Source organism: Globicephala melas, chromosome X (assembly GCF_963455315.2).
Source record: "Globicephala melas chromosome X, mGloMel1.2, whole genome shotgun sequence".
Taxonomy (NCBI): Eukaryota; Metazoa; Chordata; class Mammalia; order Artiodactyla; family Delphinidae; genus Globicephala; species Globicephala melas.
In genome coordinates, this window is record NC_083335.1 from 54,057,439 (window position 1) to 54,075,039 (window position 17,601).

The 17,601-nt window shown below is 34.0% G+C and overlaps 1 protein-coding gene across 6 annotated transcripts in view; it reads right to left on the reverse strand.

Annotated features, from left to right (window-relative positions):
* KLHL4 (kelch like family member 4) overlaps nucleotides 1–16,637 on the reverse strand; it is a 113,623-nt gene extending 96,986 nt beyond the window's left edge. For 4 of the 6 annotated variants that reach the window (XR_009560748.1, XM_060292672.2, XM_060292671.2 and 1 more), the window contains exon 1: nucleotides 15,827–16,635. Coding sequence is in view for 5 of the 6 variants with exons in the window: in XM_060292672.2 (XP_060148655.1) it covers nucleotides 15,827–16,248 (422 nt within the window). In the remaining variant the exon portion in view is untranslated. Of the gene's footprint in view, nucleotides 1–15,826 lie in introns of all 6 variants that reach the window. The other 2 variants (XM_060292674.2, XM_030849861.2) reach the window with 2 other exon arrangements.
* Nucleotides 16,638–17,601: the final 964 nt, after the last annotated feature.

Sequence of the window (17,601 nt, forward strand, 5' to 3'; positions counted from 1 at the left end):
TTTATTACTTTCTATTAAATGCAGCAGATACTGGATAATGATAAGTCCTCAATAGAAGATTCCAGAGAAACCAGCATGAAAACAGTCTAAACCCAAAATGACTCAAAGTTTTAACACTTCTAAGAATATATGAACATATATATATATATATATACACACACTGTATATTATACTGCATATATGATATGCAGATTATAACCTACATATTCTTGGTCCTTTTTGAATTATCTAATCTCATTAAAATGGCAACTTCTTGTATCTACTGTGCAGTACTCTCTTCTCAAATGTTAATGCATATTTTAGCCATAATTATTTATAAAATAGGGAAGTAAAATGAACATCTCATGTGATTTGTTTTATTTTAGTACTTAAAGAGTCTATGCTCTTTAATGAAACCTGAGAAAGTCAAAGGTTTGGGCAACAATGTCCAGCAACAGAAGCAGCTCAAATACAAGATTAGGTGCAGCTTTGGGATCCGTAGTGTTATCTCTCTTCTTTCCAAGTTTTCTCACATAACTCCTTGTAATTTAAGTAGAGAAAGACAAACGAATGGGGATGAAGGATGTAGAGCTAGGTGAAGTTCATACTCAAAATCGCATGAGTGATATACTGTGGCAGAATTTAAGGCTTTCCCTTCTATTTCACCCTGAGACTCTGGAAAGTGTCCACAAAATAAACATCTAAATAAATAAAATAAAATGAGTTCAGATTATTAATTCCCAAGGTGATCAGTATGAGTAGAATTTACTAAGTAGAATTTTCTAAAAATCATTTTATCTTTTAGCTAGATGTTCTAACTATAGTAATAGTCCTCTAAAAGTTTAATTGCCACTTTTTTTCAATGGCAATTCTGTCACTTTAACTTATGTATTTGCTCTGCTAATTAAATTACCATACCTAGCAAACTTTAGTGAGATATAGTCGTTTCCAGAAATAAGTATCAATAATACTCATGGTTTATACCCAGTTATGTAGGCATGATATTTTGGCATGGTTGGTTCCTGATACAACCCTGACATAATCAGCCAGAACATGTTTGAGGCTCAAATTAGAATCGCCTAATTCATGTTGAATTCTGTAGCACTCTGTAATCCCTTCTTAGAATACCTGAATTAATTTTAAAAACCAAATAATTATAAAAGTTCCCCATGTCCCCCCTTTTCTGGCCATGTGCTCTTAGTTTCCATTAAATGAGAAGAATGAACTTATAGCTATTGACAAAAATAATTAAATAGATATTGAACAATTTTTTAAAAATACTTGAGTAAAATCTGAAGGTCATGTATGATATTTAAGCTAGTTAAGATTTATTTAAGCATTTCATGAGTAAAACAAATCATATTTATTTAATTGTACCTTGAGAAGAGGGCATGGTTTTTGAAAGCTTGACCTTTTCTAGGAAGTGTGTGTGTGTGTGTGTGTGTGTATGTGTGTGTATGAGAAAGAGAGAGAAAAGAGAGAGAGAGAGAGAGAGATTGTATGTGTGTGTGTGTGTGTGTGTGTGTGTGTGTGTGTGTGTGTGTGTGTAGGCTGGATACTATTTTGGGACCTCTGAGATGAAAGTCACAGAGTCATTCCAGAATTTCCATTTAAAGTTAAAAAACTAGAAAACTATGTAAAATATAAAAAAATAAAATCATTGGAGAACATATTATTTAGAATTCAAATTAATATTATAAACAAAAATTATCTTATCTTTTATTACATCTTCTTGATGTACTCAAAGAGATGTGTTTTTGAAGGACAACTTGTACCAAGTCAATGATCTCTTGGTTCCAACATATCAACTAAAGCAAAAAAGCTGGGAAAATGTCTTGAAATCTTTAGTTTATTCTTTTACACACATATTCACTTGGTTATTTTTCAGCAGTGTAGGTATGACCTTGACCTTAATGGCTCTCTTAGTGATCTGAACACTTATTATAAATTCAAGAGCCATTCTTCTTTCTAGGGTGATGGAGGTAGGGAGGAGAAGAGATATTATTGTACTAGATATAATGAGTTTTATTTATTTTGATTGCACACAAAGGTCAAAGCAAGCCTTCTGGGAAATAACACTGTAACAGTGGTAGCATAGATGAGTGATTAAGATGTTTCTCAACATAAATATAATTTACAAATCAAAAAATTAAATAACAGGCTTGAATTCAATAAATAGAGTATGTTCTGATGTCACAGTGTATACCATTCTCACTACTATTAATAAACCATTTCATGTATCCTGTGATTTAAAGCCTTCAGTGTACTTCACTAATGGTACTGCATACATCAGTAAAAAATAAGAAAAACCTTAACAATACTAAAGATGCAAATGGTTTAATCATTAAAAATGTTTAATAGTCCATTAGCTTATAAGTGCTTCTTAGGTACATTTTCAGAATTAAGCAATCATCATTCAACAAACAAAAGAAATTCTGTTTCTATTTACCTATAAATTAATATATGTGATTTAGTGTAAAATTTAAAAAAATACATATACATGTTCAAATTCTAACTTTTGCAAATAACTTTAAATTATATTTTAACAGTATGTGATGACCAAGCTATTTAAGAATGACTTAATCAGATATCCTCTACTGTTTTACTTTAATAGAACCTTAGAAAGACTATCAGTTTATTCATTCAAAATGAAAGACAATGAAACACTACTTATTAATTTTGCCAAATATATCCCCCACATATAAGCCTTTTCCACACTTTTTGGCAGATTGATATTTTAGCTAAACAATGACTAGAATTCTCATGCACCTGTAAAAATCTATGCTATGCTGGAAGGATAAAAGGAAATAATTTTATGCAAGGGGAAATAACTATTATTTAAACTTGACTGGAAGCAATAACAGATGTTTCATGAATTTTCATGTTTTTGCCAGTATTTTCTTCTCTTTTTTTTTTTTTTTTTTTTTTGCGGTACACGGGCCTCTCACTGTTGTGGCCTCTCCCGTTGCAGAGCACAGGCTCTGGACGCGCAGACTCAGTGGCCATGGCTCACAGGTCCAGCTGCTCCACGGCATGTGGGATCTTCCCGGACCGGGGCACGAACCCGTGTCCCCTGCATTGGCAGGCGGACTCTCAACCACTGCACCACCAGGGAAGCCCCCTTTCTTCCCATTTCAATGGCAAAGAACTTTGAGTACCACCAGCAATTTTTATCCATTTATTTTTACAAGCCTCTTTCAACACAAAAGTAAAAAAAAATTCTGTGATAGTCAGACCCTTACTAGATGTATAGCTGTCAACAGAAGACTAACTAAATTATCTAGAGGGAAGAAAGGGGATTTTAAGACTTTTTGGGCTTGAAGAAGAAAAAGTTGCAGGATAACTTTAAAGGTTATCCTAAATGTTTTACATAGATATATTTATCACCAGTTTTATATTGCTGAGAGGAAAATAAGCAAATAGGGCCTAATTGTTTTAGTATATTTGTTGGTTAGCTTACAGAGAAACTGTCAGTGTTATTTGAATTATCTCCTCATCTTTGAATAAAGTTGCAACATTGATCTACTTAAGAATAACAGCATAAATATGATCTCATTCAGTTCTTGATTACCCATACTACTTATGGGCAGAAGCCAAAAGAGTAGATGATTCCTTGACCAGAGATAGTCATTGTGTTGTTCTTGAACTCCTGAGTGTATGGAGAAGCCCCTGTGTGGTGACAGACAATTTACAAAGCAAAACATCTATTCTCAAAATGACTGAATATTTTAGATATTTTCTGCAAATAGTAGAATGAATAAGATGATTTAACTATTTTTTATGGTAAAAAAGGTATGTAAAATGTCCTAGTTTATGTCTTTGATGTGGCAGTTATCTGATGTGAAGTGTAAAAATTATTGCATGTAGTTATTTGTAAGAAATTCTGTAAACAGGGTAACATAGGCACTTTTAGACATCAGCTATAATGATGATTGCACACCCATAAATTTATCTAAAGGAAGTAGCTGAATATGCTATTAAGAGAAGAGCACGGTTAAAGTCCAAGATTTAGGAAATTTGGCTTATAGTTACAGTTTTGCCACTAATTAGCTATAGTTATTCTATGTTTTAACCTTTTCTCACACCTGTCTATTTCTTTAAAAGTCCTTTCTAACCAAAATCCTAAGATATTTATAAATGTGCAATTTTTATAAACTTCAGTCAAATGAAACGGGATAAAAAATTCAGAGCATAAATTTCCTTTTTCTTCATATATATAGTAGTTATGAAAATAATTATAGCATATATACTTGCTTTGATCACATGTGGCAAGTTCAAATGTATGTGCTTTTATTTCTTTAATATAGAAATAAAAATCATCTCAATCTTGATACATTAGCAAGATGTACACTAATTGCTATCAAACTTGCTTTATCCTTAAGCAAGACAAGTTATTTAGATCAACCAGGGCTTCCCTGGTGGCACAGTGGTTGAGAGTCCGCCTGCCAATGCAGGGGACACGGGTTCGTGTCCCAGTCTGGGAAGATCCCACGTGCCGCGGAGCGGCTGGGCATGTGAGCCTTGGCCGCTGAGCCTGCGCGTCCAGAGCCTGTGCTCCGCAACGGGAGAGGCCATAACAGTGAGAGGCCCGCATGCCGCAAAAAAATAAATAAATAAAAAATAAGTATCTATAGTATATATAGCATTATATTAGTAATCGTTGTCCAACCTTCAAAATACCTCACCTGAGAGTTGACGGACCACAATGATGGTAAAGTGTCATTGGTTATTTTGTTTCTGAGTTGAAAAATTAACAATAATGAACATTTTCCATGTGGTTGAAATTTGTTGCTATTCTTGGATTAAACTTTCTATGTTTGCATTTCAATACGTCTTGAGTCATTAACCCTACTTCCATCTTAATTATCCTGGGTAGCTTCTATATTAAACACTAGGAGAGCTGAACTGAGTTGCTACCTTGTAACTGCTTTTAAAACTTTTATTGTGAGGGTGTGCTTTTCCATTCCAACTGGAAACTCCATAAGGGTAAGATATATGTTTTTATTCCTTTGTCATCCTTTCACAGAACTTAATAAAGTTCATTACACATGGAAGAATGAAAGGCTAAATTAATGCTGCTGACTATTTTTAAAGCATTTTCTTGGTCAATATTTGAGAACTTAATGTAAATCATAGATTCAAGTGTATTTACTATTCTGTATATAAAGTACAATCAATTATTATGCTTTATAATCTATTATACTTTATATGAGACCTTGCTGTTTTATTTATTGCATGTTTACAAATATATCAAGTATTAGGATCCTGTAGGAATCCTGACAAATTAGGCTTGCAGGAGCTGACGAAGTGTTTTTTAAAGTTTGGTTCAGAAGTTTGTTAAAAATTCAGATTCCTAAATCTCACCTCAAAACTAATAAGTTAAATTCTCTGGTAGTGGATACTGAGTAACTACATTTTTAACAAGCTCCCCAGATTATTTTTGGGCACAGTGAAGTCCAAGATCCTATTTGCACTAACAAGAAAGAGAATTGCCCCAGGTATAGCTCATTAAACTAGCATCTCTGAAAATTATCTGCCTCCCACACTCCATTACAACCAACATAATACTGGAAGTCCTAGCCAGAGCATTTAAGAAGATAAATAAAAGTTATCCCAATCAGAAAGGAAGAAGAAAAATTATCTGTGTTTGCAGACAACATGCTCTTATATGTAGATAACCCTAAAGACTCCTCAAAAAAGCTGGTAGAACTAATCAACAAATTCAGTAAAGTTGCAGGATACAAAATAAACATTTAAAATCCTTTCTGTTTCTACACCAACAACGACCTACCTAAAAAGGAAATTAAGAAAACTATTCCATTTACAAAAGTGTCAAGAAGAATAAAACACTTAGGAATAATGAAATTGAACCTTATGGCATATACAAAAATCAACTCACAATGGATTAAAGATTTTAATGAAAACCTGAAACCATAAAACTCCTAGCAGAAAACATGGGGAAAAAGCTTCAAGACATTGGTCTTGGCAATAATTTCTTGGATATAATACCAAAGCACAAGCAACAAAAATGAAAATAGACTAGTGGGAATACACCAAACTAAAAGTACATAAAATAGCAAAGGAAACAATCAATACTCAAAAGGAAAATAACAAAGGAAACAATCAATACTCAAAAGGCAACCTATGGAATGGAAGAAAATATTTATAAACCATCTGTCTGATAAGGGTTAATATCTAAAATATGTAAGGGACTCACACAAGTCAATAGCAAAGAAACAAATAATCTGATTTAAAAATGGGCAAAGAAATAGACACTTCTTCAAAGAAGACATACAAATGGCCAACAGGTATATAAAAAGGTGCTCAACATCACTAATCATCAGGGAAATACAAATCAAACCCACAGTGAGATATCATCTCAAATCTGTTAAAAATACTATTATAAACACAACAACAACAAAAAAACAAATGATAACAAGTGCTGGCGAGGATGTGGAGAAATCAGAACCTTTGTTATATGTTGATGGGAATGTAAAATGGTGCAGCTGCGAAGGAAATCAGTTTGGAACATCCCCAAAAACTTAAAAATAGAACTACCACAGGATTCAGCAATCACACTTCTTGATATATATCATTAAAAAAATTGAAATCAGTTTCTTGAGGAGATATTTTCACTGCCATGTTCATTGCATCATTAGTCACAGTATCCAAGACATGGAAACAGCCTAAGTTTCCATTAACAGATGGATGCATAAAGACAATGTGGTATATACATACAATAGAGTATTATTCGCCTTAGAGAAATCCTGCCTTATACGACAACATCGGTGAACCTGGAGGGCATCATGCTAAGTGAAATAAGCCAGTCACAGAAGGACAAAAGCTGTATTATTTCATTTATATAAAGTACATAAAATAATCCAACTCATAAAAACAGAGAGTAGAATGGTGGTTTCCGGTGACTGGGGGGGAGTGGGAAATGGAGAGTTGTTGTTGAATGGATGGAGTTTCAATTATACAACTTGAATAGGTTCTAGAGATCTGCTCTACAACTTTGTGTCTATACTCTATTGTGTACTTAAAATTTTGTTGAGAGGATAGAACTCAATTTAAGTATTCTTGCCACAATAAAACTAAAGCTAAAAAGATATTTTTGAAAATTAAAAATCACTTATTCAAATGTTTAGTGAACTGCTCAGAGTCCTGGAATACCATTCAACTAGACCTTGAAAAAAAAAAAAAGCATCATACTTTTTAAAATCTAAACATCCTAAATGGATATTCCACATGTCAAGTCCTATATTTTCTATTTTTTCTCACCACATTTTTTTCCCTTAAAGCATTATATATATTAACATGCTTTCTTTGCTACCATTCATTACTTTGTTTTTCCTGTGTAATGGAATGTTGGAGAATCTGAGGAAAGCAAGTGGAACTTCTCCCTAAAATTACTCACAGACACAAAATATTTTTCTTTTTTTCGGTACGCGGGCCTCTCACTGTTGTGGCCTCTTCCGTTGTGGAGCACAGGCTCCGGACGCGCAGGCTCAGCGGCCATGGCTCACGGGCCCAGCCGCTCCGCGGCATGTGGGATCTTCCCAGACCGGGGCATGAACCCATGTCCCCTGCATCGGCAGGCGGACTCTCAACCACTGCACCACCAGGGAAGCCCGTAGACACAAAATATTTGAATAACTTCTTGGACGTTAAAAAACCCAGACCTCTAAGATAAAGTCCAGATAGTCCTTATCTGTCTTTTAAGATCTTCCATGATCTATGCCTGACCTTCCTTTTTTGCTTAACTTTGTACTATTCTCCAATGTATATCATTCACTTCAGCCAAACTGAAATCTGTCATTTGAGCACACCTTAAATTTCTATGTTTCAGTGCCTTTTTCAAGGTACTGTGTTTGTCCTCCTACCTAGAATTCATTCTTCCCCATATCTGTATCAAAACGCTATCCATCCTTAAAATTGGTCTCAAATCATGCTCCTCCATGAAACATTCTAAGATTGCTCTGGTCAGAAGAATTATTTCTTGTCTTTGAATGCCTAGCAGTTTCAATGACCAAGCAACTTAAACTGTTTTTGCAATACACTCTTTTTTTTATTGCCATAAACCTTCCAAGTAGATGCACTTTAGCTCCCCAACAGTATTTTAAGTCTCAAGTGGGAATCAACATCTATTATTTATCTTTCATCTTTAAAGTGCCTAAGAAAACATAATGCATACAATTGGAATTCAATAAACACTTGTTGAATGGCAGAAACAAATGAATATCAACATCTTATTTAAGCAATTGGCTTGTTGAATGTTACAACAGAATTCAGACTAAATTAAAGAGTCGCCTAAAGTGTTATGTGACAGTCTGTTACACATGCAATTGTTTATTAGTATTGTTATAGACAATGCAATCAACATTAGCCAGAAAAGGACATCTAAATGCCACTGTGGTGAAGCAATCTAGTTATACAGGGAAAATGTGGACAAAAGACTTAACAGTTAGCTTCTATTGAGTGAGCTGAAAGTGAAATAACCAAGAACCCATCACATGTTAAAGACCTGCCAAAAACACTTGTAAGGTGTATAGTATGGCTCCTGAAGAAGCAATAGCAATACACAGTGTGTAAGAAGGGCAACAAGTTTACATTCTGTACAATAGCATTTGAAAGCATGAAAAGGACAAGCCACTTCGACTAACAGTAACAGATTAAGAAAAGTTAACCAGGAGTAAAAAAGCATTCACTTCTGATAGTTTCAATAAACATAATTGCTAGTATTGCTCTCCTCCAGTGCAAATGCTAGTGATATGTAAGTATTATATCTATATATTGATTTGGGAAATAATTATTTTACAATGTTTTCAGAGTAAAAACATATGTTGAATAAAATTTCAGTAATACTTTTTCCATCCTAAAACATCAGATAATGAAAACTATTTGATTTTGATTTTCTCACTTTTAGTTACATTCTCTTAGATAGTTATTTTTAAGTCTATTTACAAAATCTTATTTCTCAACCACTGGGATACATATTGTCCATTCTCTTTAGTGAAATTGTAATCTTAATGGAATGGAATCACCATGAATAAAATATACTCAATGGCTGTATTTTTCATTTTAGCATGGAGTAATACAGATTTTTATATAAAGAAGCTTGTTTTATATGTGCCATTGTTTCCTCCTAAGAGATAAACCACAGACAGTAATATGAAGAAATAGAAAAAATGTGGCAGGCCATATTTTCATTTGAAAGCTCCAATAAATATATACCACTTCATTAGTAACCATGGTGTTCTGGAGTGATTAAATAAAAATGAGTTTATTTATACCCAACTATGACTTTATTAATTGCTATGCCCTTAAAAGTTGGTCCAAGCCAAATGATAGAATCAATATCATGGGGATAAGAATTGAAATTGCATGTAATGTTTAGTTGTTAACAGAACTTTAACTGATTTCCCTAAGATTGCCCTTAGGATAAAATCTTGTTGCTAATGTATAAGATTTTTGCATGGAGGAGATAACAGCCCACTAATTTTTTTTTCAGCCCACTGATTTTGATTTGGTATCCTTCTATTCAGCTGCCAAAGAACAAAAATAAACAAAACTAACAAATAACAACATGTACTCAATTCTTAAAATTGGGTGGTCTTCCAGCATTGATTTACTAAATCTATTTACTAAGATAGTCTTTGCTAAAATATTGTACATTTTTAAAGAAAAATTGTGATAGTGTAATGATAGTATAGGGAGTTCCTATAAACCCCACATCCAATTTTCCCTATTATCAATATCTTACACTAGTCTGGCACATTTGTTACCATTAATTGACCAGTTTTGATACATCATTATTAATTAAAGTCCATTCTTTATTCAGATGTCCTCAGTTTTTACCTAAAGTCCTTTTTCTTTTCCATATCACATTTATTCATCATGTATTCTTAGGCACTTCTTGGTTGTGACAGTTTCTCAGATTTTCATTGTTTTTGATGACATTTACAGCTTGAAGATTAAACACCAAGCATTTTGAAAAATGTCCTCCTATTTGGATTTGTCTGATGTTTTTCTCATGATTAGATTGGGATGGGGACGATGGGTTTTATGGAGGTAGAAGACAGAAGTAAAGTGCCATTCTCATCACACCATACCAAGTATATATACTGTCAACACTGCTGAGCAGTTTTGATGTTAACCTTGATTACCTGGCTGAGAGTATTCTTCATGTTTCTCCACTGTAAATGTACTCTTCCCCCACCACGCTTCCATGCTATACTCACTCTCCGAAAAGAAGTCACTATGTGCAACCCACACTTAAGGTACAGTGTTCAGCTCCACCTCCTTGAGGACAGAGTATGTACATAAATTATTTGGAATTCTTCTGCACCAGAGATTTGTTTTTTCTGTCTTATTTATTTAAACATTGATTTATATCAATACAGACTTAAATTTTTATTTTTTACTTAGGTTTATAATACTTTTTTTTGTTTGTTTGCTAATATTGTTCCAGCTTTGGCCATTAGGAGCTTTTTCAGTTGGCTTCTGTGTCCCTTTGACATACCCCCATGATTACTTTTTTGAGGACTTTCTACTTTATGGCACAAGATATTCCAGATTCATCTTGCAGAATACTGACTTATGTTTCTTTATTAAGGATCCAGTGTTCCCCAGTCCTCCACCTCAATTTTAGTTTTTCATCTCCTTCAAATATAAGAATTTCACACTGATATACATATACACATACACACATATACATGTATACATATGTGTGTATGTACGTGCATGTGTGTATATCTATAGCATTGAAACTATTTTTACTTACAAGGTCATAGGAAAGAAATCAAAAAGATTAGTATTAAGGGGCAGATGTCTTACAAAAATCAGAAAGGAGATATACAAGTTTAAAAAATAAATTTTAATGTACTAAGTGATTGAATATTTAAGCAATGTGTAACAGGTCAATGCAATTAATATGCTGCTCCTGAAGTCACATATTAAGTAGTACCACATACTTTAAGTTCTTTATTTATATTTCCAAATGCAGAAGAAAAATGATTCTTGTCTTTCAAATACCAGAAATAACTATAGGTGCTTAATCATAATACTTAAAGAAACATGACCCTAACATATTGCCAGATGCCTAGATGGAAAGGAGTCCCAATTTTCTCAAATATTAAATATATTTTAATTAATGTTAGCTTAAATATATATGCAATACCACAATGTTAAGAATGAGTCGTGAGGACCATGGTACCTCACTCTCAGGAAAGAGGCTGTGAGTAGCAAGGATTTAAAATCAACCAACATAAGTTCATTAGGAATTAGGAATGTTAGGAATCATTGCACTAAGTTTAAATTATGTGTTAAAATATTCTAAATTTAGTAAAGCAATTGAATAACTTATGTAGTTTTATATGGTACATTTTAACCCATCGACAAAAGGATTTAACCTTAAATTTTCTATAAACAACAATAAACCTGTAGTTAGCTCCTTATTCTTTCCTTTGAAGTAACAGTTTCTACTGAATAATGCAGTGTGAAATTAAGTAACACAGGCCTAGTTCTGAACTTTAGAAGGCCACATTATTTTTGCCTTGTAAGAAGATAAGCAAAACCCACAACAGATATCCAACAAAATAATACCCAGAGAAAGATGTGAATGTTACCTTTACATTCAAAAATTTTCCTTGGGAACATGCGAAAATATATGTAAAATATTTAGTGCCTGGAACATGGTAAAGGTTTACAAAAGGTACTTATTATTTTTAACGTTGTATTATTACTGTTACTTTTCCAAAATCATCTGCTACCACTTTCCAAAATCATCTGCTACCACTCTCCCCTTTAAAAACCCTACTCCAGCTGCACTAGCCTCCTTGTGTTTAAACATATCAAGCACACTCCCATCTCAGGGCTCTTGAAATTGCTGTTCTGTCTTCCTGGAAAGTGCTCCCTGTAAATAACCAGGTACCTTACTTCCTACTTTATGAGAAAAGATATGACAATAAACTTCATTATTTAAGATTTCTCTTATGCATAAATATTTCCCAAGCATATTCCATATCACAGATGGATCTGTGTTGAGGATGAAGACGCACAATACATTTGGCCTTATCTGAATTGTTTTGTTAAGAAAGCAAATACACCATCATGTGTCCATTTTCACAAAGGACACAGGGGCCACTGTACATGAGGCATATGGTCTGCTGGCTGCATAGCCAGAACCTCAGAGGACAAAATGACACCATGGTTAACAGGATGGCTGGAAAGTCTCCTCTGTGACCATGGAATATGCATGTGATCTTAAAGTCACTATAGTAAACAACAAGTCTGGACATATTTTTGAATTCACCAGTTAAGGGTGTTTGGAACATTAATCAATGGACTGTGTGGGGACATGTGGCATTGATGTAAATAGAAAAAATATGGATGGAGGTTAGGGGCTCCCCTGTAGCACAGCAGCAGTAACCTCTCATTTGTTTGAATTTTTGAGTCAGACACCCTCATGGCTGTCTCTTCATTTAGATGGCTTCACTTCATTTAGATCTCTGCTCAAATGTTACCTCATCAGAAAGGCCTTCCCTATCTGAAGGAGTATCCCTTCTTCACGCTATTCCCTCTAATTATTTTTTCTTCATAGTACTTACAACCATTTAAGTACTACATTTTGGTTTATTTTTATTATCTCTCTCTCCCCATTAGAATGTATACTCTATGAAAACAGGTTCTCTGTTTTGATCCTGTTTTATCCCCAGTGCCTAGAAGTGTGCCTGACACCCAATGGTGCTCAATATTTGTGGAATGAATTATTAATTAATTCTAGGTCTTATTCATCCAATCCCCCCTTCTTCGGGATATCAAAGTATATAGTGCCAGCTGCTCTTTTTTTTTTTTTCTAGGCAAGCTCACTTGAAAACTGAAAAGGTCTCAAATGGAGGGAATTTGGAGTCTTGTCTAACACTGCAATACTGGAAAAGATACACAAAATCATATATCATACAATTAGTAATTTATGCAAAAACCAAAAGCCCCAACAGGTAGTATGAGGGTATTATCCCCATTCCTGCTAATTCCTTAAAACTAAACACCCCTGTGAATCTCCAGCTTTGCACTGGGGCATGTTGTTCTGGGCCCATACACATATCATCAGCATTTTATTTAATGTTCTCAAGCGCAATGAGGAGATAACCGCATTTGTCTTGGCAAATGCAGTTTACCACTTTATACACCTGGGTACTTAGGCATCATCTCTTTATGAGCAGTTAAAATATATATTATATATATATATACATATATATATAATCTTATAACTAAATATTCTGTAATATAAAGGCATAATCATAATACACTTAAAATATTCTGATTTTTGGAATTCTAGGGATGAAATAAAGAAAATAAAGGACATTGAGCAAGGTCATTATGGGGAAGCAAAGATGCAGAGTTCGTAGATAACTAGGACAAAAAGAAAATGATAATTGAGCCCAGGCATACTGATATGTGCATACTCACGGTGTGGGATCGTGATACAGAGTTGCTCATAAATGAAGTACATACTATACTTCAATTACATAGGAATGTATTGAGGTTTTTAAATTCCACAAAAACATATTAATATAACTTAATACCTTGGCTTTGCTATCTGTTTTAGTAGTAATGGTAGTTTATTCAACTATATTACATGTTAGTAATTTAGTCCATTCTCTATTAATCCCCTGCAATATTTGTAGGAAGCAGGATGGCTTAAAGACCTTTATTTTGCCCCAAGTGTTAGAGCCCATCTTGTGTTCTCCACATTGACTGCCATTTTTGTTTGTTTGTTTGTTTTTTAACCACAAGACTTCCATTGAGGGGATAACAGGTTGCTGCCAACTTCGCAGGATTTTTTTCTCCTGCTTCTCAATTTTGTTGAAAAAGAGAGGCATTAGGAAAATGGGGCATAAAAGAGTTCCTTATCAAACTCTCTTTACCCAAGATGAAACAATTCAGAATGGGTAATGATAGATTAATAAACCATCATATTTCAATTAATAAGGTCCTCAATTTACCCCTTCTCTTCTGCTTAAAATATCCTTGGCACATCTATAAAACCACTTCCTGTATTTATTTTAAGAAAATATTAACTTTCCACTGTAACCATATGATATTTAAGAGAAAATTTTTTAGAACATGAACACTATCAAGAATAAAATAAAAAGAAAAATATATTAAAAAATATTACTTGGTGACAATTTATATTTGACATTTTATCTGGCATTTTCATTTAGCAACTAATTTATTGTAAATATATTCTCATGCTGGAAAATCAGTTTAGGGATCCTCAAAGAATTTTGTCAGGAAGTCACAGTGGATAATTTAAATTATTCTACAACAGAGTCAAATGTGCTTAATATTAACTTCCAAATTCAGCAGTTTTTAAAATTGTTGTCCATGGTGAGGGGAAATAATTTGAAAACCTGCTGAATCTAAAGCATAGATTATATATTACTTTGAAATCCAAGTATTTGTACTAAATACAACCTGCAATCCCAAAAGTTATACAGTATTTTCTGGAGTAATCACAAAAATATTTAGGAAAATTCTTACATACACATTTTATTTCTTAAGACATCTGTATCACAATCTATTATTATACTTAAATTCATTTCAAAACATCATTTCATTATTTACATTTCATACAGAAAGACTGAGTTCGTATAAAGGTATCATTTTGCACAGTTGCTTTGTCTTTTGCCATAATGTTGTTATGCTGTTTTTTCTATTGATTATGTTTTAAAATTATGGAAGCAAGGAACTGTCAGGTAGATATATTGCAAAAACATATCTAGAAGCAAATTTGCCAGTCCTTCTCCTCTAAACTTATGTAGAGACACAGTATACCAAATACCCAGATTTCTAAATAAGTTAGCATACCTTCATGTTGAACTGCTATAAAATTTAAGACATTTCAAAAATACCTTTTTCTGTAGCCCTTTTACACTTTAATTACATTACCAAAATTAATTGTGTTAATTGTGTCTACAACATGTTGGGGAAATAAAATCTGATAATGAAACAAGAAAAAAAAAGTAAAGATCTACTAGATTAAGTTATGTTAGACAATATTAGAGGAGGGAACATAATTTCCTTCCACTCAAATAATTCTGGTGGACAGAAAAATAAAGTCAAATATTTTATGAGCTATACTTAAACTATACTTTATTATCACTTCTTATTCAATTTTAATATTCTGAAACACCTGACATGTTCCATTTCCTACTTTAAGATCTCACTGCTGTAAGCAACATTTCATTACTTGCTTTATGCAAAATATTTTCATAATTGCAAGCTAGCTATGAAACTAACACAACTTGAAAGAAATCTCAAATGCCAAAGGAAACTGTTCTGTACTCTCACATAAAGATAACATTTATCAAGCGTCAGTATAGCAACCACGTACTAAGGAATAGATAAGGATGTGCTGAGCAGTCAGAGCTTTTATTTTGTCAGAGTTGGCCTGACAAAGTCAGAAAGAGTTCTATATAATTCATCACACTTGTACAAAAAATCATAACTATTTGAACATTCAAGCCATAGAGGATATATACAGAAAATTAGCAATTATAATAAACATCTCTTAGAACTGAAACAGTATTCTTAATGGAATTGGAATGGAATAGGAAAAGTAAACTCACAACTGTAAAGCATATATCCCATTAATTATCAAAATGAATGTATTATTACTATTTTCCTTTATAGACCTAGAGGAGGGGGTTACTTGGAGACCCTGATTGGCTGCATACAAATTCAGAGATTATTATAACACTTTTATTTAAACATTAAATGAGAGTTTTAGAGGATAAGTTAACCTAAGCTATGACTTTGTTGTTATGTTTTCGAAAACTCCTACCTTGCTGTTGAATCTTCTGTATTGTCATCAGCCATCATCTCCAAATCTTGTGAGTGTTTCTCACAAGCTTCTTTGAACAAATTCTCCTCTGGAACTGCTTTAGGAGTATCTTCATTTGCTCGAAGATGTTCTATCAGGTTTTGTGGGTGCCAATTCTGAAGGGCTCTTTGATGGGAAGGGGCCGATCCTGGCACTGGTGTCAGTATGTTGTGGTGGACAGGACTATTGCTTTTCTTCAGTCCATTTCTGTCCCGAGAGTGGTTCTTCAACCTGCCCTGAACCGGGGTCCCTCTATGCTCATATCCTTCCTGCTGAAGGCAGTTTCCAGTGTTGGGCGAACCTTGAGAAGGATGACTAAACCACCTCCAGCGTAGTCTTAGGATCTGTTTCACATCAAACTCTTTCTTGCCAGACACTGACATCGTTGCAGGAGGAAAGACAAAAGCCTTCTCTCACAGAAAGGAAACAGCCTTTGTTATCTCTTGTTTCTCTGCCTCTTCTGTAGGACTAACAAAAGCATAAGTGCCGAGAGCAGTCTTTCTTGCTCTCCCCTCCCCCGCTGTCTGTGGTATACTGTGAATACTTCTAGCTTTCCAGTTGAAGCAGAAAGCTGCAGCTAACAGTGTAGGTGGGAACCCATACAGACAGGATGATGAGGTCAGACCTTAAACAAGTAAATCAGCTTAGCACAGGAAAGCAGCTACCACAACACACTCCAGCTGCTAGATTTGCACACTCCCAACCCTCCTGCCTGGACTTGCAAATATCTAACCCAGCTCCTTCCTAACTGAAGTACAGTAGCTTCAGCCTTTAAATCCAAGCAAGTGAGCAAAAGCAAAGTGTTTAAATTCACTTCCTTCTAGATCCCACTCACCCCATCCCCTGCCAGATTTCATTTCCTGGCAACCCACTTTTAAAATGTGCCACTTTGTCCTAGGAGAATTTGTAACAGGGAATTCATTATGATCTATTTTGGGGTTCTTATGGAAAATTTGATGGTGGTTCATTAAGGGAAAACATCTTGTCATCTGTCCCCTCATGCACGTTTGTAGTTATTTTTATAAAATAACTGAAAATATGAGTGTCTTTATAGAAATATTTGCTTGAAAACTTGAACAATTCCAGAAACATAAGAAACTGTTGCTTACCCATGACTAAAAACACACACTCCACTAGGGAATGTAGTAACAGTATTTTAAGTCTACAGCTGAAGGAAGAGAGCAGTGTTTTTCTAAGCTCATTAGGTTAGAAGACATGTCTTCTCTCAGGAACCAAAACTTGAAAACGAATACTTCATCCTGGCTCCATGCCAGTATAAACACTTCCTTATCATGCTCTTTACTTTCACAGGCAGTGTTAAAGGTCTATTTTCTTTGTTCAAAAGTCCGTATGAGAGGATGCAAAAGCATGTTTTGAAGTAACTCCAAATTGTCACATAACTCAGCAATAACTGTGCACAAAGTACTTTGAGGTATGAATCAGAATCACTACTGTGTACAGGGATAAATGTTTCTATAACAGTATTGTATCAGGAATGTATTCACCAATGCCATTTTGAAATTTAGTTTGAACTTTATAACTTCCATGTCATGCATACATGTGATAAGGGGGAATTGTACCATTGGATCCTTAGAAAGAATATTGAAATTGTAAGGCTTTGATTTTAGTTCTGGCTTTACAGTCAATGAGCTGTATGATCTTGGACAAGTCATTTTACTTCTTTACATCAGTTATGAAGAACTGATATGGAGGCTGAACAAATTTCCAAGTTTATA